Below are 27,590 nucleotides of genomic sequence, written 5' to 3'. Positions count from 1 at the left end.
CCCATAGTGCCCGGGGATGTGCAGGTTAGGGTGGATTAGCCGTGCTAAATTGTCCCATAGTGTCCAGGGATGTGCAGGTTAGGATGGATTGGCCATGCTATATTGTCCCATAGTGCCCTGGGATGTGCAGGTTAGGGTGGATTGGCCGTGCTAAATTGTCCCACAGTGTCCAGGGATGTGCAGGTTAGGGTGGATTGGCCGTGCTAAATTGTCCCATAGTGTCCAGGGATGTGCAGGTTAGGGTGGATTGGCCGTGCTAAATTGTCCCATAGTGCCCAGGGATGTGCAGGTTAGGGTGGATTGGCCGTGCTAAATTGTCCCCTAGTGTCCAGGGATGTGCAGGTTAGGGTGGTTCGACATTTCGGGCAAAGGCCCTTCATCAGGACCTCTATAAGGTCACCCCTCTCAACCTCCTACACTCCAGGCAAAGAATTCCCAGCTTATCCAGGGCTTTTGCCCAAAACGTCGAATTTTCCTGCTCCTCGGATGCTGCCCGACCTGCTGTGCTTTTCCAGCACCACTCTAATCTTGACTATGATGTCCAGCCTGCGTGGATGGGATAGCTATGGAGGGATATGGTCCAAACACAGAGCAAATAGTTTAAATTGTGAAAACTCTGCAGCATGGACAAGTTGGACTGAGGGGCCTGTCTCCATGCTGTAGACCTCTATGATTCTGTGAGTGTGTCTACAAATCAGACTTTGTGAAGGAGACAACAGGAGGAACTAACAAGCTGCAGTAAGTCAATGGTCAATGGCAACTATTTAACAGCCAAATAGATTGCAGGAGAAGTGGATGCAGGTAAAAAGTTTTACAATTTGTACATCCTTCTGGATTTTGTGGATGGACCCGCAATCTCTTTTTTTCTTATTTATTCATTTGTGGGATATGGGTTGGCCAGTATTTCTTGCCCATCCCTAGTTGCCCCCTTGAGAAGGTGGTGGTGACCTGCCTTCTTGAACCGCTGAGGCCCACCTGCTGTGTGTTGACCCACAATGCCCTGAGGGAGGGAATTCCAAGATTCTGACCCAGGACAGCAAAGGAATGGCCGATGTATTCCCGAGTTGGGATGGGGAGTGGAGGGAAACCCGAAAGTGGCGGTGTTCCCATGAATCTGCTGCCCCTGTCCTTCCAGGTGGAAGTAGTCGTGGGTTTGGAAGGAGCCTTGGTGAATTTCCGCAGTGCACCTTGTAGGTGGTACACACTGCTGCGACTGATGTCAGTGGTGGAGGGAGTGGACACGTGTGGGAAAAATGCCAATTATTATAATTTGATTTGAAATGCTTCTAAAAAGACAGGGGGTTGCTGCGTACACCACTGCCAGAGAAAACTGAGAAGACTGTACCCCCTAAATATAAGGGACTGTTTAACCAGACTTTTCAAATGTTGATGACTAATATAACATTGAGCAATAAACTCACCCAAGCCCCCCCCAACCACAACTCCGTGGCCTTCTTTTCGCAGTGTTTAGACCTGTTCAACCAGGTTAGAGAGAAAAAGCAAGGTCTGTTATCACCAGCTTAAACATTAAACTTAAATTTATGGATTAATGATCAGTTCAGCCCCAAAGGCATTCCATCTCTGCTACAGTCTCTCCGTCAGTGTCATGATCTTTCCCTCAGCCACAGTCCTTCTCCTTCAGTGCTGCCATCCCTGAGCCGCAACCATGGGGTTCGGAGATATCCTGGAGGATGTCGGAAGTATGGGGAAGTTCCAAATCATCCACGTCTTGTTGCTGGCGCTGCCGTCGTTTCTCTCACCGAGTCACAACCTGCTCCAGAACTTTGTGGCCGTTGTTCCTGATCATCACTGCAGGATCCCTGCGGAAGTGAATGACTCGAGGTACGTCAATGACATGGGGAGGCTGCAGACGGAGGAACTTCTCCGGGTTTTCATCCCTCTGGACCGCAACCAACAGCCGGAGAAATGCCTGATGTACTCCTCGCCTCAATGGCACCTTCTGGATCTCAACGGGACGCACGGAAACGTGACTGAGTACCACACGCAGAAGTGCACTGACGGGTGGACCTATGACAACTCTAAGTTCAAAGCCACAATTGTCACAGAGATAACGCCTGAGAATTTCTATCTATTGAAGGTTTCAGTGCCATTGAATATGTTGTGAAATGGAAGGAAGGGATTTATCTGAGTGTGTACACACCTTTTCTCGACGAGGTGTTTTTAACTCAACCAGTAGGTAGTGTTTGCAGGAGATGGACCACAGATAAAGGTGTGCCTTTGTTTGGTCTGAAGGGCAAAGTGATTCCTGATAAAGGAGTGAAGTCTCAATGCTTATTTTCCGTCCTACATTGCCTCATCTCAGTGTTGCATTTCGGTAAAACAAACAAAGACAGGACTCATACGATTAAAAGCAGGTCCTTGGGTAAGGTTGTAGAACAGAGAGAGATTTAGGGCTTCAGCTACATACTTTTCTGGTGTTTGCGTCGCATGTGAACAGGGTGGCCAGGAAGGCATTTAGCACGCTTGCCTTCATTACTGAGGCCTCTGAGTATAGAAGTTGGGATGCAATATTGAGGATGGACAGGACATTGGTGAGGCCCCTTCTGGAGTACTGTGTCCAGATCTGGTCACCCTTTTAAAGGAAGGATATTATTGAAGTCTTAGGTGCATTAGTCAGAGGGGAATGGGTCTGGGTGGGTTATTCTTCGGAGGGTTGGTGTGGATTTGTTGGGCTGAAGGGTACAGTTTCCACACTGTAGGGTATCTAATCTAAACTGGAAAGGGTTCAGAGAGCTTTACCAGGATGTTGCCGGGTATGGAGGGTTTGAGTCATAAGGAGAGGCTGGATAGGCCGGGACTTTTTTCACTGGAGTATGGGAGGTTGCGGGGTGAACTTATTGAGATTAATAAAATCATAACAACTATAGATGAGTGGCAAGTATCTTTTCCCTATGGTGGGGAGGATTTTCCGACTAGGGGGGGCCACACTTTTAAGGTGAGAGGAGAAAGATTTTAAAAAGACCTAAGGGGCATTTTTTTTTGACACAGACAGTAATTTGTGTGAGGTAAAGTTGCAACATTTAAAAAAAACATTTGTATAAGTACATGAATAGGGAAGGTATATGGGCCAGGAGCAGGCAGGTGGGACTAGTTTAGTTTGGGAATATGCTCGGCACGGACTGGTTGGGCCGAAGGGTCTGTTTTCATGCTGCATGGCTCTATGATTCAATGAGTGACAGCACATGAACGTACAAATAAGGCACACTTGGAGGCCATTTGACCCCTTCAAGGTAACCTACCATTTAATAAGAACACAGCGGATCTGGTTATAACCAAATTCATACTCCTATCTCCTCCTGATAAAATTCCATCCTCTTGCTTTCCAAGAATCGGTACATTCCTACCTTAAAAATATTCAGAGGTTCTGCTTCTACTGTCTTTGGATGAGAAGAGATGTGAAGGTGCATGATGAATCTGTGAGAAATTTCTTCACCTCCATGTGTAAAACATGACAGGGTTCAGAAAAGATTTACAAGGATAATGCCAAGGTTAGAGGGTATGAGCTGTAGGGAGGGGCTGAATAGACTGGCACTATTTTCCCTGGAGCGTTGGAGGCTGAGGGGTGACCTTATAGAGGTTTACAGATAGGGTGAATAGACAAAGTCTTTTCCCTGGGATGGGGGGAGTCCAAAGCTAGAGGGCATAGATTTAGGATGAGAGGGGAAAGATTCTAAAGGGATATAAGAGGCAACTTTTTCATGCAGAGGGTGGTGCATGTATGGAATGATCTGCCAAAGGAAGTGGTGGAAGCTGGGACAATGTCAACATTTAAAAGGCATCAGGATGGGTATATGAATAGGAAGGGCTTAGAGGGATATGGGCCAAGTGCTGGCAAATGGGACTAGATTAATTTAGGGTATCTGGTCAGCATGGACGAGTTGGACCGAAGGGTATATTTCCATGCTGTACAGTTCTGTGACTCTATCTCCGTCTTAAAAGGGCCTTTGAAACAGTGACTCCTGGTTATTGATCCTTCCATAGCGGACAACATCCTTGGCACATCTTCCTCATCAGGACCTTAAATGTTTTACTCAAACCACCTTTTATTCCTCTTAGGTCTGGCAAATGCAAGTTGGTCAAGTCTTTCCTCATATGACAACTTGCTCAGTCAAGGTTAATAAACCTTTACTGAACAGCTTCCAAAGTAGCAACAATTCTTCCGTTAGTCAGGTGACCAATACTGTAAATAGATGGGGTCTTCCCTATATAAGTGAAACATGCCCTCCTTATTTTTGTATTTCATTTCCCTTGTAATAAATACTTGCATTCTATTAACTTTCCTAATTACTAGTATCTGCATACCAGCCTTTTGTGCCTCATGCACTAGGACACCCAGATTCCTCTGCTCCTTAGAGCTCTGCAATCTCTTACATGCGTCTTTTTAGTCGTCTTGCTAAATGGACACTTTCGCATTTTCTCACATTATACTTAAATTTCCAGCCCAGGAACAGGCCCTTCGGCCCTCCAAGCCTGAGCCGATCCAAATGTACTGTCTAAACCTGTCGGTCATTTCCAAACCATCTGTATCCCTCTGCTCCCCACCTACTCACGCATCTGTCCAGACGCATCTTAAATGAACCCACCCTGCCTGCCTCTACCACCTCTGCTGGCAACGCGTTCCAGACACCCACCACCCTCTGTGTGAAGTACTGGCTGCGTGTATCCCCCTTAAATTTTCACCTCTCACCTTGAATTTGTGACCCCTCGTTATTGAACCCCTTACCCTGGGAAAAAGCTTCCCTCTATCCACCCTGTCTATACCCTTCATGATTTTGTAAACCTCAATCAGGTCCCCCCCCCAATCTCCTTTTTTCTATTGAAAACAATCCTAACCTACTCAACCTCTCTTCACAGTCAGCCCCTTCCATACCAGGCAACATCCTTGTAAACCTTCTCTGCACCCTCTCCAAAGCGTCCACATCCTTTTGGGAATGTGGCGCCCAGAACTGTACACAGTATTCTAAATGCAACCAAAGTCTTGTACAATTTTAACATGACCTGCCAGCTCTTATACTCAATACCCCGTCCGATGAAGGCAAGCATACTATATGCCTTCTTGACCACTCTATCCACCTGTGCAGGAACCTTCAGGGTACAATGGACCTGCACTCCCAGATCTCTCTGCCCATCAACTTTTCCCAAGGCTCTTCCATCCATTGTATAATTTGCTCTAGAATTAGACTTGCCTAAATGCATCACTTCACATTTGTCTGGATTGAAAGCCATCTGCCACTTTTCCGCCAACCCTCCAGTCTATCTATATCCTCCTGTATTCTCTGACAGTCCCTTATGCTTTCTGCCACTCCACCAATCTTTGTGTCATCTGCAAACTTGCTGACCATACCAACAGTGCCCTCTTCTAAATCATTTATATATATATCACAAACAACAGTGGCCCCAATACTGACCCCTGTGGACCACCACTGGTCACCTTTCTCCACTTTGAGAAACTCCCTTCAAGTACTACTCTCTGTCTCCTGTTGCTCAACCAGTTCCTTATCCACCTGCACACCATGTGACTTCACTTTCTCCATTAGTTTACCGTGGGGAACCTTATCAAACACCTTACTAAAGTCCATGTTTATGACATCAACAGCCCTTCCTTCATCTAACAACTTGGTCACTTCCTCGAAGAAATCTATCAAATTGGTAAGGCACGGTCTCCCCCACACAAAACCATATTGCCCAACACCGATAAGCTCATTCCTTTCCAAATATAAATAGATCCTATCTCTCAGTACCCTCTCCAGCAACTTCCCCAGCACCGAGGTCAGGCCCACTGGTGTGTAGTTACCCAGAGTATCCCTACTACCCTTTTTGTACAGGGGGACAACATGAGCAACTTTCCAGTCCTCTAATTTTTGCCCCTCACTTATAGAGTCATACAGCACGGAAACAGATCCTTTGGTCCAACCAGTCTATAATCCTAAACTAAACTAGTCCTACCTGCCTGCTCCTGGCCCATATCCCTCCAAACCTTTCCCATTCATGCACTTATCCAAATCTCTCTATAAACAGTGTGTGCACCACTTCCTCAGGAGGTTCACTCCACACGCGGACCACCCTCTGTGCAAAACAAAATTGCCCCTTGTGTCTTTTTTAAATCCCTCTCCTCTTACCCTAAAAATGTGCCCACTGGTCTTGAAACCCCTTATCCTAAAGTAAAGACAACTGCCCATTAACCCTATCTATGTCCCTCATGGCTCAATGGTTAGCACTGCTGCGTCATGGCGCCAGGGACCTGGGTTCAATCCAAGCCTCGGGCAATTGCCTGTGTGGAGTTTGCACATTCTCCCTGTGTCTATGTGCATTGCAACTAGGTGCTCTGGTTTCCTCCCACAGTCTAACGATGCGCAGGTTAGGTGGATTCGCTGTGGGAAATGTCATTACAGGGATGGGGTAGCTGGGTGGGTTGTTGATGGGATGCTCCGTGTGGACCCGATGGGCCAAATGGCCTACTTCCACACTGTAAGGTTTCTCCAAGTCAGGGTCAAATCTTAAGATATAAAAGAGGAATTAAGAGAAAATTAATGGCATTACATTACAGAGTTTAAAGAATAAGTTGGAAATAAGACATCGTTACAGGATTGACATTACAGTCAGAAAAACAAATTGCAAATAAACACTACACTGCAGCAGCTCAACATGTGATGTGACCGCCCGCACTAGAGCCAGGTCCAGTCATTTTCCCTGCTCCACTCCAAGCCTGCAGTCCACTCTGCACCAACTCTCAGCTTTTCCAAGGGAGGTTCCAGGACTGCTTCCCCCTTTGCTTCCCACTGCCCTGGGGCTGCTTCCCCGCCTCTATAACACCCCCCCCCCCCCCCCCCCCACCGGTGCTCCGGGATTCGCCTCCGGGGCTCGCCAGCTCCTCCATCCCCCCTGCCCCAGAAGGGGGAAGAAACAGAAGAGGGAAAAAGAAAGAAAGAAAAAGAACAGTCAGAGCAGAGGAGTACTTCCTGTGCCACCAGCTTGCTTTAGATCTCGGGGAGCCCTTCCTGCTCATGATGTTGGATGCCGCATTGGGAATGCCGATGGTCACGCTGGTTGGTTGTTGTCACGCGTACCAAGATACGGCGTGCTGTACGGGTAAATCACGTCACACAGACTGCATCGGGATAGCAGCACAGAGTGCAGGACAAAGTGTCACAGCCACAGGGGGGGGGTGCAGGGTCAGCGAGATCAGAACTAACATTTGAGAGGTTGATTCATAAGTCTGATAACCTCGCGAGGAAGAAGCTGTTCTTGAATCTGTTAGTAAGTGTTTGCAAACTCTTGTCCCTTCCGCCTGACGGAAAAGCTGGGAGGGATTATAACCGGGGTGGGAGGAGTCTTTGATGATGTCGGCAGTGGGAAGTGTGGATGGAAGGTTGGTTTGTGTGATAGACTGAGCTGTATTCACAGCTCTCTGTAGTTTCTTAAGAGTCTTGGGCAGAGCAGTTGCTGTACCAAGCTGTGATGCATCCTGAAAGGATACTTTCTATGGTGCATCTATAAAAATCAGTCAGGGCTCTTGTGGCCGTGCCGAAGTTCCTTAGCCTCCTGAGGAAGTAGAGGCGTTGGTGCTTGGTCAGGAATTTGATCTCCGCGTGCCAATTTTGCAATGCCAAGCTCTGCACCAAAAAAGGATTTGCAGACAATAGACAGAAAGCCGCTGAATGAAATTGTCAGCATTCCTGCCACATCTCTGAGTTAAGGACACCTTGGAGATTTCCCATCACAATGCAGTAGCCAACATTTGGCTCTTGGGGCTGGGATGAGTATCTAACCTCCTGATTTTCCACTCCATACGTCCCCCCCAACAAACAACTGTCCTATTTGTGTAGGACTTATAAAACTCACCCCTGTGTGTGTGTGTGTTTCTGTGTGCTTGTGTCTCTGTATGGCTGTGTCTGTGTCTGCCTGTGTCTGCATGCGTGTGTGAGTGTGTGTGTGTGTGTGAGACTGGGTGTATGTTTGTGTGTGTGTGTGTCAATCTGTGTGTGTGTGTCAGTCTGGGGGTGTGTGTGTGTGTGCGTGTGTCAGTCTGGGTGTATTTGTGTGTGTGTGGTGTGTGTGTGTCAGGCTGTGTGTGTGTCTGTGTCTGTGCATGTGTCAGTCTGTGTGTTGTTGTGTGTGTATGTTTGTGAGTGTGTGTGTTAGTCTGGGTGTATTTGTGTGTGTGTGTGTCAGGCTGTGTGTGTCAGGCTGCGTGTGTGTCTGTATCTACGCATGTGTCAGTCTGTGTGTTGTGTGTGTATGTTTGTGAGTGTGTGTGTGTCAATCTGGGTGTGTGTGTGTCAGTCTGGGTGTATTTGTGTGTGTGTGTCAGGCTGTGTGTGTGTCTGTGTCTGCGCACGTGTCAGTCTGTGTGTTGTGTGTGTATGTTTGTGAGTGTGTGTGTGTCAATCTGTGTGTGTGTGTGTCAGTCTGGGTGTATTTGTGTGTGTGTGATGTGTGTCAGGCTGTGTGTGTGTCTGTGTCTGCGCACGTGTCAGTCTGTGTGTTGTTGTGTGTGTATGTTTGTGTGTGCATGTCTGTGTGTGATAGTGTGCAGTGACCTTTACACTATCCTAAAAATTGCTGAGGAAACAAGAGCTTTTTGATCCTTGATAATGAAACAAGACCTACATAAATGATCAGTTCTGAGTTCACTGGGTCAGCATGAGTGTGGTCAAAACAATCTTTAACCTGTCAAAGAAACAGAAATTCCACTGAAATCCACAATGAATAATCCATTCCCCACCGAACACCTAGAAATCATTGCACAGCAGTGGAGTGAGTAAGCCATATTGTCATAGACTAAGGGGATGTCAACACTATAACACAGAATCTTTTTCATTCCCTGGTGAATTAATTCTCATTTGTTGGAGTTACAAGATGAAAAAATAAAATCTCCCTGCACATTCTTGAAAACCCCAGAGAATATGGGCCTAAAGTGCTCAAGCTCTTCCCAAGACAAACCTTCTCATCCCTCAAATCAACTGAGTGAACCTTCTCTGAACTGTCTCTAACTGAATTACATCTCTCCTCAAGTAAGGAGACCAAACCTGTCCTCAATACACCAGGTGTGGACTCATTAATGCCTTGTGCAGATGCAGCAACACTTCCCTATTTTTATACTCCAGTCCTTTCACAATAATTACCAATATTTCATTTTCCCAGCTTATTAACAGCCAGCCCTCCGTCCTAGTTTTCTGTTATTCACATACAAGGACGCCCAGATCCCTCTGCAATCTAAAGCTTCTCTCCATTTCGATAAGAAGATGGTGACATTTGAATTCAATATCATTAAACTGGAGAGCTTTCAGAAGAGATTGATCAGGATGTTGCCAGGAAGGGAGGGTTTGAGTTATAAGGAGAGGCTGGTCATTTTTCAGTCCAGCATGTGACCCTAATAGAGGTCCATGAAATTATGAGAGGCGTAGATACGAGAGATAGCCAACAGCTGCTCCCCATGGTAGGGGAGTCTAAAACTAAAGGGCGTAGGTTTAAGGTGAGAGGGGAGAGGTACAAAAGGATCCAAAGGGACACTTTGTTCACACAGAGGGTGGAACGGGCTGCTGAGGTAGTGGTGAAGGTGAGTACAGTTTTGTCACTTAAGAAACATTCGGACAGGTCCATGGATGGGATAGGAATGGAGGGATATGGACCAAACGCAGGGCAAATGGAGGCAGTTTATGAGGTTGAGGAGTGACCTTATTGAGGTTTATAAAATCATGAGGGGGATAGATAAGGTTAATGGTAAGTGTCTTTTCCCGAGAGTGGGGCATTTCAACACGAGGGGGCATATTTTTAAGGTGAGAGAAGAAACATTTAAAAAAGAAATGAGAGGCAATGTTTTTTTTATACAGAGAGTGGTTCATGTGTCGATTGAACTTCCAGAGGAAGGGGTGGATTGTGGGGACAGTTACAACATTTAAAAGATCTTTAGATAAGTCCACGAATAGGAAAGGGTTTGGAGGGATATGGGCCAGGAGCAGGCAGCTGGGACTAGTTTAGTTTGGGAATTATGGTCAGCATGGACTGGTTGGACCAAAAGGTCTGTTTCTGTGCTGTACGACTCTACAAAAAAATCTGGAATAAGGAGCTGAACCATTGGCAAACCATGTAATCACAAGCAATTTTTGTAAAAACCATCTGGTTCACTAACATCCTGTAGGGAGGGAAATGTATGTAAGTCTAGATCCCACAGCAATGGGTTGGCTGCCCTCTGGGCAATTAGGAATGGGGCTATAAACATGATTAGATTTTAGATTTAATCTTTATTATCACGGGTACAGGAGTAGAGTGAAAGGTTTTCAATGTCGCACATCTTAGGTACAAGCACTGAGGTACAAAAACTTAAAAACAAGCTTCAAAGAAATAAAGAACAAAGTTAGAATTGAACATTACAGTCTTTCTCACAATTAATGAGGTGCAAGGGGTGGCATAGTGACTCAGTGGTAAGCACTGCTACCACACAGCACCCAGGACCCGGGTTCAATTCTAGCCTCAGGCGACTGTCTGAGTAGATTTTGCACATTCTCCCCCCCGACCCCCCGTGCCTGTGTGGGGTTTCCCCTGGGTGCTCCGGTTTCCTCCCACAGTCCAAAGATGTGTAGGTTCGGGTGGATTGGCCGTGGGAAATTGTCCCATAGTGCCCAGGAATGTGCAGGTTAGGGTGGACTGGCTCATGCTCTATTGCCCTGTAGTGTCCAGGCATGTGGAAGCTAGGTGGGCTAGCCATGGGAAATGCAGGGTTACAGGGTAGGGTGGGGGGGATAGTCTGTGTGGAATTGTTGGACCAAATGGCCTGCTTCTACACTGTAGGGATTCTATGAAATTAAAAAAAAGTTAAAAGGTCAGCAGTATTGCTGAAGTGCTGAGCCATGCCTGGCCCAGATTTTCTGCAAGGGATCGATCTCCTCCTCGTTGGCCCACGTTCCACTCACTGGCTCAGTCTCGCTGACCCTCATCATCGGAGGAATCCCCATTGCCATGTTGGCCTTGTTCCCTGGATTTCAGACTGCCAATGTGACAAGAACTATTCTTGTCTTGACAGTGGGACCTTGTCTGCAACTGGAAATCCCTGAAGCGAATCACACAATCGATCTACATGGCCGGATTGCTGGTGGGAGCCATCGTCCTGGGCAGGCTTTCTGACAAGTAAGAGAGGCTGGAGTATTGCGATGTCAAGCATTATGTCAACTCAGTGTGTTTTCCGGGGAGGCGATGGCCAAGCGGCATTATTGCAGGAACTAAGAATCTACTCTTGACCATAAATCCATTGTCAATTGTTGGGAAAACCCCATCTGGTTTACTAATGTCCCTTTAGGGAAGGAAACGGCCTTCCTTAACTGGTCTGGGCTTACACGTGACTCCAGACCCACAGCAACATGGTTGACTCTTAACTGCCCCTCTGGCGAGGGACAGCTCAGTGGTTAGCACTGCTGCCTCACAGCACCAGGGATTCATCCTCGGGTGACTGTCTGAGTGGAGTTTGCACGTTCTCCCCAATGATTGCTTAGGGTTTCCTCTTACAATCCAAAGATGTGCAGGTTCAGGTGGATTGGCCGTGCTAAATTGTCCCATAGTGCCTAGGGATGTGTAGGTTAGGGTGGATTGGCCATGCTAAATTGTCCCATAGTGTCCAGGGATGTGCAGGTTAGGGTGGATTGGCCATACTAAATTGTCCCATAGTGTCCAGAGATGTGCAGGTTAGGGTGGATTGGCCATGCTAAATTGTCCCATAGTGTCCAGGGATGTGCAGGTTAGGGTGGATTGGCCGTGCCAAATTGTCCCATAGTGTCCAGGGATGTGCAGGTTTGGCTGGATTGGCTGTGCTAAATTGTCCCATAGTGCACAGGGATATGTAGGTTAGGGTGGATTGGCCGTGCTAAATTGTCCCATAGTGTCCAGGGATGTGCAGGTTAGGGTGGATTGGCCGTGCTAAATTGTCCCATAGAGCCCAGGGATGTGCAGGTTAGGGTGGATCGGCCATGCCAAATTGTCCCATAGTGCCCAAGGATGTGCAGGTTAGGGTGGATTGGCCATGCTAAATTGTCCCATAGTGTCCAGGGATGTGCAGGTTAGGGTGGATTGGCCATGGGAAATTGTCCCATAGTGTCCAGGGATGTGCAGGTTAGGGTGGATTGGCCATGGGAAATTGTCCCATTGAGTCCAGGGATGTGCCGGCTTGGTGGAACAGCCATGGGAAATGCAGGGTTACAGGGTGGGTCTCTCTTCAGAGGGTCGGTGTGTGGCTCAATGGGCCGAATAGCGTGCTTCCACACTGTGGGGATTCTGTAACGTAGCTGCGACAGCTCAGTGTTGACATACAGGTTGGCGAGAGCACGCATTTAAATGTAGACAAGCTGTAAAAGTTCTGCACGACATCAATTAAAAGCTGAACTGAGCGTGTTCCAAACATTGACCATATCACCAGGCAGGTGAATGACTAATCCAAGCTTATTTTGTAACAGTTAACCGCGTTGTTTTTTTTAAATTTTGAGTTCATGTTTACTGTGCGCTTATTCCAGGTTCGGGAGGCGGACTATCCTGCTGTGGTCCCATTTCCAGTTAGGTGTCTCGGGAACCTGTTCTGCGTTCGCCTCCTCCTATCCCTTATTTTGCTTTTGGAGGTTCCTCTGTGGAATGGCACAGTCGGGGATCATACTCAATGTTTTCTCCCTCAGTAAGTGAAATGACATGTCCGTTTGTCAGCTCAAGACCATTTCAACAGAACAGAATGTAAACATCCGTCTTTGAAGTTCAATAGCATGGCCATTTTTGAATCTTCCCATGCGTTACCATTGTTCTGGAACATAATCAGACCAACTGTTGAGGCCTGTTGTGGTAGCGTCCATACCTTGGGACCAGAAAATTGGGTTTGAATCTTACCTGCTCCACAAGTATGTTGTAATACACCCAGACAAGTTGATTGAAAATAACTACACCAGCTATTATGAGTGCTACGAGAGCAAGTAAGAGGCTGGGAGTTCTGTCGTGAGTAACTTATCACCAACTCCCCCCAAAATCTGTCCATAACGCAGAGTTCTCAACATTTCTCAGCATCAACCAAGAGAATCAGATCAAGGCTTGTGCTGGATATTGTCCCCTTCATTCTTTAAGCAAGCTGCCCAGCTCCTTGTTCTCTCTCTCTTTCTCCCACTCAGAAGATCTCACTAATTTACGAAGGTTAAGAAGCTGTTTAGCATGAGATTAGATTAGATTCCCCTACAGTGTGGAAACAAGCCCTTCGGCCCAACCAGTCCACACTAACCCTCCGAAGAGCAGCCCACCCAGATCCATTTCCCTCTGACTAATGCACCGAACGCTAGCACGCTTGCCTTCATTGCTCAGACCTTTGAGTGTAGGAGTTGTGATGTCATGTTGAGGTTGTACAGGACATTGGTGAGGCCTCGTCTGGAGTACTGTGTCCCGTTCTGGTCTCCCTGTTATAGGAAGGATAGTATTAAGCTGGGGAGGGTTCAGAAAAGATTTCCCAGGATGTTGCTGGAAATAGAGGGTTTGAGTTACAAGGAGAGGTCGAATAGGCTGGGAAGTTTTTTTTCACCAGAGGTTGAGAGGTGACCGTATTGAGGTTTGTAAAATTATGAGGGGTATAGATAAGGTAGATGGCAAGTGTCTTTTCCCTTGGGTGCGGGATTTCAAGACCAAGGCGCATATTTTTAAGGTGAGAGGAGACAGATTTAAAAAAGACAACTCGGAGAGTTTTTTTTATACAAGAGAGTTGTTTGTGTGTGGAATGAATTTCAACCTCAATTCTAAACCTAAACCTCGTCTCCCCTGCCTGCACTTGGCCCATATCCCTCCAAACCTTTCTTATCCACTACATATCCAAACGTCTTTTAAATGTTCTAACTGTACCTACATCTATCACTTCTTCTGGAAGTTCATTCCACATACAAACTCCCCCAGTTGTCTTTTTAAAATCTCTCTCCTCTCGCCTTACAAATATGCGCCTTAGTCTTGAAATCCCCCACCCTAGGGAAAAGACACCTTATCTATATCTTTTATAATTTTATAAACCTCAATAAGGTCACCTCTCAACCTTCCATGCTGCGGGGGAAAAAGTCCCAGCCTATTCAGCCTCTCCTTTTAACTCAAGCATACCCGGCAACATCCTGGTAAGTCTTTTCTGAACCCTCTCCAGTTTCATAACTTCCTCCCTATAACTGGGCGACCAGAACTGGGCACAGTATTCCAGAAGAAGCCTCACCAATGACCTCAACATGACGTCCCAGCTCCCTAAACTCAAAAGGTTTGAGAAATGAAGGCAAGCATGCGAAACACCTTCTTAACATTCATATGTTATGGATTCCTTGGGCACTGGGGTATGGGATTAATGTCAGCAGCATAGGGTTCAGTTTGCAATTCCAGATGGGTTGAATTTGGGAGCTGCCTCCTGGCCCTTACCCATGGAAGGTATCATCGTCGTTGTGGGTTGGGTAGGCAAGTGAAGAAGTAGACCTAAAGCAAGCTCCTTAAATGTGCTCTGATGAGGCTCATGATTTTCCAAATCAGTATTGGCAGAAGCTTGCTCCGATTCGTTCAGTTTTTTCCACCTGTCTTTGTGCTTCTGCAGAGGTCGAATGGATCCCAACAAGATTTCGAACGCCTATTTCAATGCTGAGTGGTTTTCTTTACACCTTTGGTCAACTACACCTGGCTGGTTTAGCGTATGGAATCCAAGACTGGCGGTGGCTTCAGTTCACAGTGTCTCTACCTTACTTCATTTTCTTCCTCTATTCTTGGTACGTTCGCATTCTACTGGTCTCCTTCACAGATTGCACCATCGATCAGTACATACGAGGGGAAAGGTTAGGAGAGGTGGTGGAACCAACTCTGGTGGGATTCTGGGTAATCCAAGATGGAGGACGGGAGAAAATTGTGGCTGTGGCAGCTGCTCCTTTTCTGAGGTATTTTCAGTGTTGGAGCTGATTTTCTCGAACGCTTGGAGCAGTAATTGCCTTTTCGTAAGCTGTTGCGTTGGTTTGGAACATTGTAAATGAAAAGAGATCAAACAGCGGCATTTTAAAATGGTGGGAATGAGTGAGGGAGAGAGAGAACAGCTACCAGGTACCAAGAAAGATCAGTGAACCTTCATAGCGGTCTGACCAGGCAGTGATCCTTCACAGCTGACTGCCTCTGCTGTTAGTTTCAAGTATCTTTAAACATTGGAGTTCCTTCTAAGAAAAATAAACAGACAGCAAAACTCACAGTTGATCTTGGAGAAATCTTTGTGGGGGAGCTCAAGGTAGAGGAACAGCGAAATGTTTTTTTTTAAAAGTGTAACTTATTGTTTTTTGTTTGTAAATCTATAATTGGGAGTAGAGCAGGTGTTTTTGATGATATGCTTTATTGAGATAGAGTCATAGAGTCATAGAGATGTACAGCACGGAAACAGACCCTTTGGTCCAACCAGATATCCCAACCCAGTCTAGTCCCACCTGCCAGCACCCGGCCCATATCCCTCCAAACCCTTCCTATTCATATACCCGTCCAGATGCCTCTTAAATGTTGCAATTGTACCAGCCTCCACCACATCCTCTGGCAGCTCATTCCATACACGTAACACCCTCTGCGTGAAAAAGTTGCCCCTTAGGTCTCTTTTATATCTTTCCCCTCTCACCCTAAACCTATGCCCTCTAGTTCTGGACTCCCCCATCTCAGGGAAAAGACTTTGCCTGTTTATCCTATCCATGCCCCTCATAGTTTTGTAAACCTCTATAAGGTCACCCCTCAGCCTCCGATGTTCCAGGGAAAACAGCCCCAGCCTGTTCAGCGTCTCTGTAAAGCTCAAATCCTCCAATCCTGGCAACATCCTTGTAAATCTTTTCTGAACCCTTTCAAGTTTCACAACATCTTTCCGATAGGAAGGAGACCAGAATTGCATGCAATATTCCAACAGTGGCCTAACCAATGTCTTGTACAGCCGCCACACGACCTCCTAACTCCTGTACTCAAAACTCTGATCGATAAAGGAAAGCATACCAAACGCCTTCTTCACTATCCTATCTACCTGCGACTCCACTTTCAAGGAGCTATGAACCTGCACTCCAAGGTCTCTTTGTTCAGCAACACTCCCTAGGACCTGATCATTAAGTGTATAAGTCCTGCTAAGATTTGCTTTCCCAAAATTCAGCACCTCGCATTTATCTGAATTAAAGTCCATCTGCCACTTCTCAGCCCATTGGCCCATCTGGTCCAGATCCTGTTGTAATCTGTGCCTTGATTAAACTTTTTTTAACGTAAGTATTAAGTTATTCTAGGGCAGTGTTTTTAGAGCAGTAAGACTAGGCTATTTTCTGGGTCTGTAGATTGTTAAAGTGCAAGACGGCCTTTAGTAGAGTGATGTGGGAGATTAGGGAGAGTTACCACGTTCCTGATGATTATGTCTGCAGGAAATGTGTTTGGTTGCGAATCCTATCGGATCACATGGATTGTTTGGAGCAGCAGCGAGAGGCAATGAGGGATTTTACAGGAGCTGACGGGTATGATGGATGGTACTTGCAGGAAGGTAGAAAAATCACAGATCCAGTCAGGTAGATGGGTTATCTTGAGGAAGGGTAAGAGAAGTAGCCAGGAGTCTCCTGTGGCTATCCCTATCTCAAACAAGTACACAGGAACCTCGATTATCCAAATGATATGGGCCGGCAGTATGTCACTCGCATAACTGATTATTCAGATAATCGATTTGACCTTAAACAAGGGAAGCCATACTGATCAAATGCTGTGCTCCACCAGAGAGTTTGTTTAAATCTATAATTTTGATGAGTTTGCTATTTAAACAATCTAATGTTTGCGTTTTGCAAATTGCAGGTTACACTGAGAAGGGCTAAACCCTTACCATCACATAAATATATAAAATCTCAGCATTAAGCAAGGTCCCGAACAGCTTCTACAATTGCAAGAGCATTTGTCAGTTTCTGCTGAACCCAGTGTCGTGATTAGATTAGATTACATTACATTACATTGTGGAAACAGGCCCTTCAGCCCAACAAGTCCATACCGACCCGCCAAAGCGCAACCCACCCATACCCCTACATTTGCCCCTCACCTAACACTATGGGCAATTTAGCATGAGAAAGACATAAGTGCCACCTTGCGCATGTGTTTACTTTCCCTGTCATTTTTTTCATGAATGGTCCGGTAAAGTGACAGGAATAAAGCACTTACTTTTGCAAAGGGCTGTGTAACTAACCCTTACGTAAGAAATATCCAGTCGCTGGGTGCTTGTGGACTTTTGAATTTTTGCCAGCGTTTTCACATGTTCTTCAGTACAGGTTGTCCAAATTCACTTTGATGTAATGTTTTTAACAGGACCTTGAGATCTTGTTTGGATAATCCGAAATTCGGATAATTGATATTTGGATAATCAAGGTGCTTCTGTATGCTGTTTTGGAAATGTAGGGAATGATGGACTCTGAGGGGAATGTAGCACTGACACCCAGGTTTCTGGTGGTGACACTGGTTCCACATAATGAGGGGCATGTCAGGAGCAAGTGACTGATTGTGATAGGGGACTCTCTAGTCAGAGGTGCTGACATTTCTGCAGCTGACAATGAGGCATCAGAATGGTGTGTTACCTCCTGATGCCAGCATGAAGGGTATGTCAGAGAGGGCACGGAGGGGAGAGAGAGACCAGCAGGAGATCGTTTACACATTGGGATTAATGACATGAAGAGGAAAGGACGAGATTCTGAAGAGAGAATATAAGAAATTGGGCAGGAATTTAAAAAGGAGGTCCTCGAGATTAGGAAGAACTGATTACTCCCGGTGCCATGAGGGTAGAAATAGGAGGTTGGAGCAGGTGAATGTGTGGCTGAAGAGCTGGTGCAGGGGAGAAGGATTCACATATTTGGATCGTTGGAATCTCTTCCCAGACCTGTATAAGAAGGACAGGATGCACCTGATTTGGAAGGGGATTTATATACTGCTGGGGGATTTGCTCGAACTGCTCGGGAGGATTTAAACCAGTATGGAGAGAGTCGGATGGGGAGCCCAGAGAGATAGTGAGAAAAGAGATCAGTCTGAGGCTGGTACAGTTGGGAAAAGGAGGTAAAATTGATAAATTAAATTGCATTTATTTCAATGCAAGAGGGTAAGGCAGATGATAGGTAAGGCAGATGAACTCAGGGCATGGTTGGGAACATGGGACTGGGACATCATAGCGATTAGAGACGTGGCTCAGGGATGGACAGGACTGGCAGCTTAATGTTCCAGGGTATAGATGGATAGATAGGCAGGAGAGGAGAAGGAATGATATTTCTGATTAGGGTTAACAATACGGCTAGTACTTAGGGAGGATATTCCTGGGAATACGTCCAGAGAAGTTATTTGGGTGGAACTGACAAGTAAGAAAGGGAGATCACCTTATTGAGATTGCACGATAGCACCCACTGCTCCCCCCTCCCACCCCCACCCCCACCCCCCAATCGTCAGCAGAAAATTGAGAAGCAAATTTGTAAGGAGTTCTCAGCTATCAGGAAGAATAATAGGTGGTAATGGTAGGGGCTTTTAATTTTCCAAACATAGACTGGGACCAGCCTAGTGTTAAGGGCTTGGGTGGAGAGCAATTTATTTTGTGTGTAAAAAGTTTCTGATCCAGTAAGTGGATGTACCTACTAGAGAAGATGCAAAACTTGACCTACTCTTGGGAAATAACGCAGTGGAGGGAGCACTTTAGGGCCAGTGATCATAATTCTATTAGTCTTAAAATTGTTATTGGAAAGGATAGACCCGATCTAAAAGTTAAAGTTCTAAATTGGAGAAAGGCCAATTTTGATGGTGTTACCCAAGAACTTTCAAGAACTGATTGGGATATTCACACAAAAAAGGGACAGTTAGAAAATGGGATAACAAGAGTCCAAAGACAGTATGTTCCTGTTCGGGTGAAGGGCAAGGCTGGAAGGTGTAGGGAATGCTGGATGACGAGAGAAATTGAGGTTTTGAACCAGGAGAAGAAGGAAGCATATGTCAGGCATATATCAAGTGAATCCCTGGATGAGTACAAGGGAATATACTTAAAATCAGTAGGGCAAAAAGAGGACATGAGATAGCTATGGCAAATTGGGTTAAGGAGAATCCAAAGGGCATTAAGGACAAAAGGGGAACTACGGAGAGAATAGGGACCCTTAAAGATCAGGGTTGGAGGGATTGAGCTATGGGGAGATGCCTGGAGCTTTGGAGGCTGAGGGATGACCTTCTAGAGATTTATAAAATCATGAGGGGCATGGATCGGGTGTATAGCCAAGGTCTTTTTTCCCCAGGGTAAGGGAGTCCACAACTAAAGGGCATAGGTTTAAGGTGAGAGGGGAAAGATTTAAAAGGGACCGAAGGGGGCAATATTTTCATGTAGAAGTTGGCGCGTGCATGGAATGAGCTGCCAGAGGAAGTGGTGGATGCAACATTTAAAAGGCAATTGGATGGGTACATGAATTGGAAGAGTTTAGAGGGATATGGGCCAAACTCTGGCAAATGGGACTAGATTAATTTAGAATATCTAAATGGCATGGACGAGTTGGACCAAAGGGTCTGTTTCTGCGCAGTACAGCTCCGTGACTCTATGACTCTTTGAGCTTGTTAGAAAGGTTAGGCAAGATGATTAAACTAACTAGTTAGATAGAAAGGTTAGAAGAGATGGTTGAACTAAATAGTTAGACAAGTTAGACGAGATGGTGCGACTAACAAGCTAGTTAAGAAGGTTGGAGGGATGATGGAACTAACATTTATTGCCGATCCCTAGTTGCCCAGAGGACCAGTTAAGAGTCTACCACATGGCTGTGGGTCTGGAAACATATGTAGGCTAGACCAGGTAAAAGGGGAGCAGATTTCCTTCCTTAAAGAACATTAGTGAACCAGGTGAACCTTTCCAACAATTGACACTTAATTACATGGTCCTCATTAGACCAACTTGTTTGTTTTAAATTCAAGATTTTAAATTGTACTCAGATCTCACCGTGGCAGGATTGCGGGCCCATGTCGCCAGAACATTAGCCTTTCTCGGTCGCATTTACGTTTTAGCTTTCTTCTTTCACTGCTTTCTTTCCTTTCTTTGACGTACTTGCTTTCTGTGGAGAGCGGGTTTGTGCAAGGCAGAGGAGAGCGAGCCATCATGGGGAGAATGAGTTCAACATGATGGTGAGAGCAGGCACTCCCAGGTCTCCTGGAGAGTGAGTCAAAATGGAGGAGATTAAGGTCATACAGGGAGTGCAAGCTCAGCATGACTCAGCACTTCAGAAAAACTTTTGAACTTTTAACTTTATTTCTTTATTTTTTTCTACTCAATGCTAAGAATAACTGTGATGTCTAACTTTTAACTTCTTTATCTTTCTACTTTATACTAAGAGGGACTGTAATGTTTAACCTTTTACTATTTTTTCTACTTTGTACCCAAGATTTTGCACCTTGGTACTTTTGTACCTAAGATAATGCCGGGAATGGCTACGTTGTATACTTTTCAATGTACTCCTGTACCTGAGTACACGTGACAATAAAATCTAATCCCCATTCAACGTCCTATTCATGTTTACATCCAAAATGGGGTACTTGCAAAAGCTTAATGTGTAGTTGTTATCTGAACAACTACTCAGTTAGCAAGTAACCCTGTGTAAGGGAAGAGAATTGTGAAAATAGGATGTGGTATTGAGAATTTATCCTTCTTTTCCATCTCTGTGCTGAGGCACCCTCCTAAATGATCAGAAGTTGCCTGAAAGATTTTTTTTTTCCCCACTGTTGCGATAATAACCCCAATGTATATGTGTGTGGTCACTCTCACAAGGTGGTTCCCGGAGTCTGCTCGCTGGCTCATTCTGAATGACAAGGCTGATGTCGCCCTGAAACAGCTCAGGAGAGTGGCAAAAATGAATGGCAAGGAGGAGGAGGGGAAAAAACTCACTGTCGAAGTAAGTGATGGTCTTAAGAGTGTGCGTTTTACACTGAAACTCACCCCAGCTTGTTCCATCACTGAACCGATGGTCTTTACCCTAATCTTGCAGAGACATATTGTTAGGGCAGCCCTTCCTGATGAAGGGCTTATGCCCGAAATGTCAATTCTCCTGCTCCTCAGATGCTGCCAGACCCGCTGTGCTTTTCCAGCACCACATTTGACAAATTGTTCCAAACCTTGGAAAGGCAGTCAACATCATCAAAGACTCCTTCCACCCCCCAGTTATAATCTCTTCCAACCTCTTCTGTCAGGCAGCACATACAAAAGCTTAAACACATGTCCCAACAGATGCAAGAACAGCTTCTTCCCCGCTGTTACCAGACTCCTGAGTGGACTTCTCAAATTTCAAACTCATGTTAATCTCGCTGTCTGTGCACCTTCTCTGGAGCCATAACATTGTATTCCTTGCTCTGTTCTATCACCCTAGTGCACTTTGTATGGTATGATCTGCCTGTACTGCACGCTCAAAACAAAACTGTCCCTTGGTACGTGTGACAATAATAAATCAAATCAAATCAAAATATATTAACATAGCCTAGATCCTAACGTTTCTTTATTTTAACAGTAGGTGTAAGATGTTGTGTTCCAGATGCAATTCAATTGGTCAAACTTCTCGACTTTAACACTTTTATTTACACTACAGTTAAAATACAAGCAAAATAAAACTCAAAAGAAAAGAATTAGCTTAATTGTAACTATTGAAATGCTTAACAAAATAATATATATATATATATATATATATAAACTACTACTAATTAACTGTTCCAACAGAGTAACATCCCATAAACACACCCGTGACAAAGGCAAACTTAGTAAAATAGATTGTCTCACAGGCAATTCATGCAACAAGAACAGAACCCCAGCTTCTCACTGTAACAGACAGAGTAAGAAAAGCTTCCACATCCAGCTTTAAGACCCCAGCAACTGCTACTGAAAGCTAGAACTATAAACCCTGGTTCTGTGGGAGCTTGACCCCACCCAGCCAGGCTGCTTCTATTGTTCCAACATTTAAAATCAAGCCCCCAGGCCTCACAAGCTGCTTACTTCATTGGTTTTGAGCAGACTGCTTGTCTCAACCTTTCTCCATTAAAAAAGAAAGAGGACAAAATAGACCTCACGAAGTCACGCGATATTATTGCAATATTTCAGGTGTTTGACATTCTTAGGATCCTGTTAGAAGATATCGCACCTCAATGTTTCAGAGTAGCAAGGGCGGGAGATTGAAGAGGTTAGTTGGGTTCGAAGGTTTCGCTTCGGACCGGTTTGCTCTGGTGTACATTTGGAAGAAAATGGCAGCCTTCCAGCCATCCTGGTGCCATCCAACTAGGGAGGAGAGATGGTATTTTACATCCGCTCCCTTCAGACCAACCTTATCTTCTCCCGCACTCAGTCATGTTGGTGGCTCTCTATACACTGGACTTCAGTTTCATGTCCATGGTTTTGTCATCATCCTTGTTTGCTGTAATGCACCTTAAAGAGCACTAAACTATGGATCATTTATGAGGTAAAAACCATGACTGCAGACGCTGGAAACCAGATTCTGGATTAGTGGTGCTGGAAGAGCACAGCAGTTCAGGCAGCATCCAAAGAAGCTACTTGGATGCTGCCTGAACTGCTGTGCTCTTCCAGCACCACTAATCCAGAATATGGATCATTTATGTCATAGAGTCATACAGCACAGAAACAGACCCTTCGTTCTAACTAGTCCATGCCGAACATAATCCCAAACAAACCTAGTCCCACCTGCCTGCTCCTGGCCCATGTCCCTCCAAACCCTTTCCTATTCATGTCCTTATCCAAATGTCTTTTATATGTTGTAACTGTATTCGCATCCTCTACTTCCTCTGGAAGTTCATTCCACACGTGAACCGCCCTCTATGTAAAAAATAAATTGCCCCTCATGTCTTTTTTAAATCTTTCTCCTCTCACCTTAAAAATGCACCCCTTTGTCTTGAAATTCCCCACCCAAGGGAAAAGACACCAAGCATTAACCCTATCTATACCCCTCATGATGTTATACACGTCTATAAGGTCACCTCTGAACTGCCTACACTCCAGTGAAAAAGAGCCCAGCCTTTCTTTATAACACAAACTTGTAGGAGAAGGGAACACACATTTTAATGACATTATGTCATAGCCTTGCGTGTGTGTGTATCACAGATTCTGAAGTCAAATATGGAAAGTGAACAGTTGGTCATCAACAACAGGCGAAGTGTGTTCGATCTGTTCCGGACTCCTGTCATGCGCAAGATAGCCTGCTGTACCATGCTTGTTTGGTAAGTTGTTGGGAAATATTTGTTTGCTTTTTAAACTTACGTCAGCAAATTTGGATCATGATTTTTCCTTAACTAGGAGAAGATGGCTGAAAATTGGCAGATGGAATTAAATCTGCTAAAATACAAACTACAAAATACAAATAGCAAGGAGACCAGAATTGAACGCAGTATTGCAAAAGTGGCCTAACCAATGTCCTGTACAGCCACAACATGACCTCCCAGCTCCTATACCCCATGCACTGACCAATAAAGGCAAGGATACCTAACTCTGACTACCTACGTCATGATGTTGGAGGACTATGGTTCAGGTTGGCTACTATTAAACAGAAAATACAAAGTGTTACATTTTGGTACAAGGGTGGGGCTTATACAATTAATGGTTGGGGATGGTTGTAAAACAGAGGGACCTAGGGTTTCAGGTACATAATTCCTTGAAATTTGCATCACAGGATGGTTAAGAAGGCATCGAGCACGCTTGCCTTCATTGCTCAGGAGTACAGGAGTTGGGACGTCATGCTGGGGTTGTACAGGACATTGGTGAGGCCTCGTCTGGGGTACTGTGTCCAGTTCTGGTCACCCAGTTACAGGAAGGAGATTATTAAACTGGAGAGGGTTCAGAAGAGATTTACCAGGATGTTGCCGAGAATGGAGGTTTTAAATTATAAAGATAGACTGAAACATTTTTTACCGGAACATAGGAAGTTGAGAGGAGACCATATAAAACTTTATAAAAGTCATGGGAGGTATAGATAGAGTTAACAGTAGTTGTCTTTTCCCAAGGGTGGGGGAATTTCAAGACTCGGACATATTTTTAAGGTGAGAGGAGAGAGATTTATAAAATATATGGGGGCAAATATTTTTAAACAGAAGATGGTTCCACATGTGGAATCAACTTCCTGAGGAAGTGGTGGATGTGGTACAGTTACAACGTTTAAAAGACATTTGGATCAGGACATGAATAGGAAAGGGTTTGGAGGGACATGGGCCAGGAGCAGGCAGGTGGGACTAGTTTAATTCGGCAGTTTTGTTCGGAATGGACTGGTTGGACAACATGGTGTGTTTCCATGCTGTATGACTCTGTGGGCAGGAGATGCCGATGGGCATTACGTAGCAAATAGACAAGAAGAAGAGGCAGCCAGGGAAACACTCAATGAGTCGTCAATGTTGATTACAGATTCAGGAATCTAAAATCAGGCTTGACTACTTGAACTCCTGATTCCAAGGAGTAGGTTTCAGTGGTCTTATACTCAGAAACCAATATTTGTTCATTTGAGACTTTAGCCAATAAGACAACAGGAGATAGACAAGTGCAGAAACTCAGGAAACTTTGCTGAGGCTATAATTAATACCTACTAAAGCATGGCAGCAACGTTATGGGCACACTTTGGATCTTGCTTTCTGGTTCAGTTCGAAGAGTAGAGTCACAGCATCTTGGAGATATATAGCATCGGAACAGACGACTTTCATTTTACAGCATTGGCCCATATCCCTCCAAACCCTTCCTATTCATATACCCATCCAGATGCCTTTTAAATGTTGCAATTGTACCAGCCTCCACCACTTCCTCTGGCAGCTCATTCCACACACGCACCACCCTCTGCGTGAAAAAGTTTCCCCTTAGGTCTGTTTTTAAATCTTTCCCCTCTCACCCTAAACCTATGCCCTCTAGTTTTGGACTCCCTTACCCTGGGGAAAAAGACCTTGGCTATTCACCCCAACCATGACCCTCATAAACCTCTATAAGGTCACTCCTCAGTCTCCGACACTCCAGGGAAAACAGTCTCAGCTTATTCAGCCCCTCCTGATAGCTCAATCCCTCCAACCGTGGCAACATCATCATAACTTCCAGGTGGCACGGTGGCTCAGTGGTTAACACTGCTGCCTTACTGCACTAGGGATCCCGGATCGATCCCAACCTCGGGTGACTGTCTGTGTGGAGTTTAGACGTTCTCCCCGTGTCTGCGTGGGTTTCCTCCAGATGGTCCTGTTTCCTCCCACAGTCCAAAAATGTGCAGGCCAGGTGAATTGGCCATGCTAAGTTGCCCATGGTGTAAGGTGCATTAGTCAGAGGGAAATGGGTCTGGGTGGGTTACTCTTCCAAGGGTCGGTGTGGACTTGTTGGGCCGAAGGGCCTGTTTCCACACTGTAGGGTATCTAATCTAAATGTTTTCTGTACCTTTTCAAGTTTCACAACACTCTTCTTATAGCAAGGAGACCAGAATTGAACGCAGTATTGCAAAAGTGGCCTAACCAATGTCCTGTACAGCCACAACATGACCTCCCAGCTCCTATACCCCATGCACTGACCAATAAAGGCAAGGATACCTAACTCTGACTACCTATGTCATGATGTTGGAGGACTAAGGTTCAGGTTGGCTACTATTAAACAGAAAATTATAATATTAGATTGATCTATAAATTATTACTTTAAATGTGTGATTATAACTAAACTGAAATCAACCATGAGACATTACTTAGTTCCTGACTCATCCTTCAGAGGTGAGGATGTCACTACTGAACCAAGGCTGGCCTGTCATTGGGTAAGAACAGAATACCAGAGAGTTACTGCCGGTCTCTAAATGTGGTCATGGGGGAGCCAGTCCTTCAGGTCATGGGCAGAGAAGCCATGTTTGTGGAGGTGCCAGGGTTGGACTGGGGTGGACAAAGTCAGAGGTCACACAACATCAGTTTATAGTCCAACAGGTCTATTTTAAATCACAAGGTTTCAAATGCGCTGACTAGGTTGGGGCTGCTCCTTCGTCAGGTGAAGTGGTACATGGCGGCCGCATTATGTTACGACCAAACCGTTAATCCAGGGAGGAAGCGAGGACTGCAGATGCTGGAGATCAGAGTCAAAAAAGGTGTGGTGCTGGAAAAAGCACAGCCAGTCAGCCAGCATCCAAAGAGCAGGAAAGTCGACGTTTCGGGAATTCCTGATGAAGAGCTTACCCTCGAAATGTTGACTCCTGCTCCTCAGGTGCTGCCTGGGTGGCTGTGCTTTTTCCAGCACCACACCTTTTGGACTGTTAATCCAGAGATCCAGTAAATGGTTCCAGGGACCTGGGTTCAAATCCAGCCGCGGCCAATGGTTGAATTTAATTCAATAAAAACATGTGGAATCAGAGGGCAGTTAAGAGTCAGCCATGCTGCTAGGGTCTGGAGTCACACGTAGGCTCGGTAAGGATGGCAGATTCCTTCCCTAAAGGACATTAGTGAACCAGATGGGTTTTTACAGCGATTGGCAGTGGATTCACAGTCATCATTAGACTCTTAATTCCAGATTTTTTTTATTGAATTCAAAGTGCACCATCTGCTGTGGTGGGATTCAAACCCAGGTGCCCAGGACATTACCTGGGTCTCAGAATTAACAGTCGAGCGAAAATTCCACTAAGCCATTTCCTCTCCTAACCAGCACTGAGACAGGCTTCTCACTGGGAACTCGAATCAGAAGGTTTATTCACAAAGCAACACCCTTTTAATGGATTACAAATTAAAGATGCGACTAGGCAATCGCATGGCAAGGTGTTACACAGATATCAAAGGATCCCTACAGTGTGGAAACAGGTCATTTGGCCCAACAAGTCCACATTAAACCTCCGAAGACCATCCCACCCTATCCCTGCAACCCCAACACATCCCATGGCTAATCCACCTAGACTGCAGACTCCTTGGACACTATGGGATAATTTAGCATGGCCAATCCACCCTAACCTGCACATTCTGGCTATTGAGGGAGTGCAGTGTAGGTTCACGAAGTCAATTCCTGGAATCTTATCTTATGTTGAAAGATTGGAGCGACTTCTTGAGTTTAGAAGACTGAGAGGGGATCTGATTGAGACGTATAAGATTAATAAAGGATTGGACACTCTGGAGGCAGGAAACATGTTTCCGCTGATGGGTGAGTCCTGAACCAGAGGACACAGCTTAAAAACAAGGGGTAGGCCATTTAGGACAGAGTTGAGGAGAAACTTCTTCACCCAGAGAGTGGTGGATATGTGGAATGCTCTGCCCCAGAGGGCAGTGGAGGCCCAGTCTCTGGATTCGTTTAAGAAAGAGTTGGACAGAGCTCTCAAGGATAGTGGAATCAAGGATAATGGAGATAAGGCAGGAAGAGGATACTGATTAAGGATGATCAGCCACGATCATATTGAATGGTGGCGCAGGCTCGAAGGGCAGAATGGCCTACTCCTGCACCTATTGTCTATTGTCTACCTTTGGACTGAGGGAGGAAACTGGAGCACCCGGAGGAAACGCACACAGACATGGGGAGAACATGCAAACTTCACACAGACAGTCGCCCGAGGCTGGAATTAAACCCAGGTTCCATGCGCTGTGAGGCAGCAGTGCTAACCAATGAG

The 27,590-nt window shown here is 45.5% G+C and overlaps 1 protein-coding gene across 1 annotated transcript in view; it reads left to right on the top strand.

Moving 5' to 3' along the window:
* Nucleotides 1–1,648: 1,648 nt before the first annotated feature.
* Nucleotides 1,649–27,590, top strand: part of LOC140457041 (solute carrier family 22 member 6-A-like) — a 40,325-nt gene continuing 14,383 nt past the window's right edge. Inside the window, exons 1-6 of the mRNA XM_072550965.1 lie at nucleotides 1,649–2,066; nucleotides 11,043–11,148; nucleotides 12,522–12,676; nucleotides 14,591–14,759; nucleotides 20,789–20,912; nucleotides 23,117–23,232. Of these exons, the coding sequence (XP_072407066.1) occupies nucleotides 1,667–2,066; nucleotides 11,043–11,148; nucleotides 12,522–12,676; nucleotides 14,591–14,759; nucleotides 20,789–20,912; nucleotides 23,117–23,232 (1,070 nt within the window). The 5' untranslated portion in view covers nucleotides 1,649–1,666. The remainder of the gene's footprint in view (nucleotides 2,067–11,042; nucleotides 11,149–12,521; nucleotides 12,677–14,590; nucleotides 14,760–20,788; nucleotides 20,913–23,116; nucleotides 23,233–27,590) is intronic.

Source organism: Chiloscyllium punctatum, chromosome 31, assembly GCF_047496795.1.
Source record: "Chiloscyllium punctatum isolate Juve2018m chromosome 31, sChiPun1.3, whole genome shotgun sequence".
NCBI classification, from domain to species: domain Eukaryota; kingdom Metazoa; phylum Chordata; class Chondrichthyes; order Orectolobiformes; family Hemiscylliidae; genus Chiloscyllium; species Chiloscyllium punctatum.
Note: the sequence above shows the minus strand (reverse complement) of the source record. Positions and strands in the feature narration are given on the sequence as shown.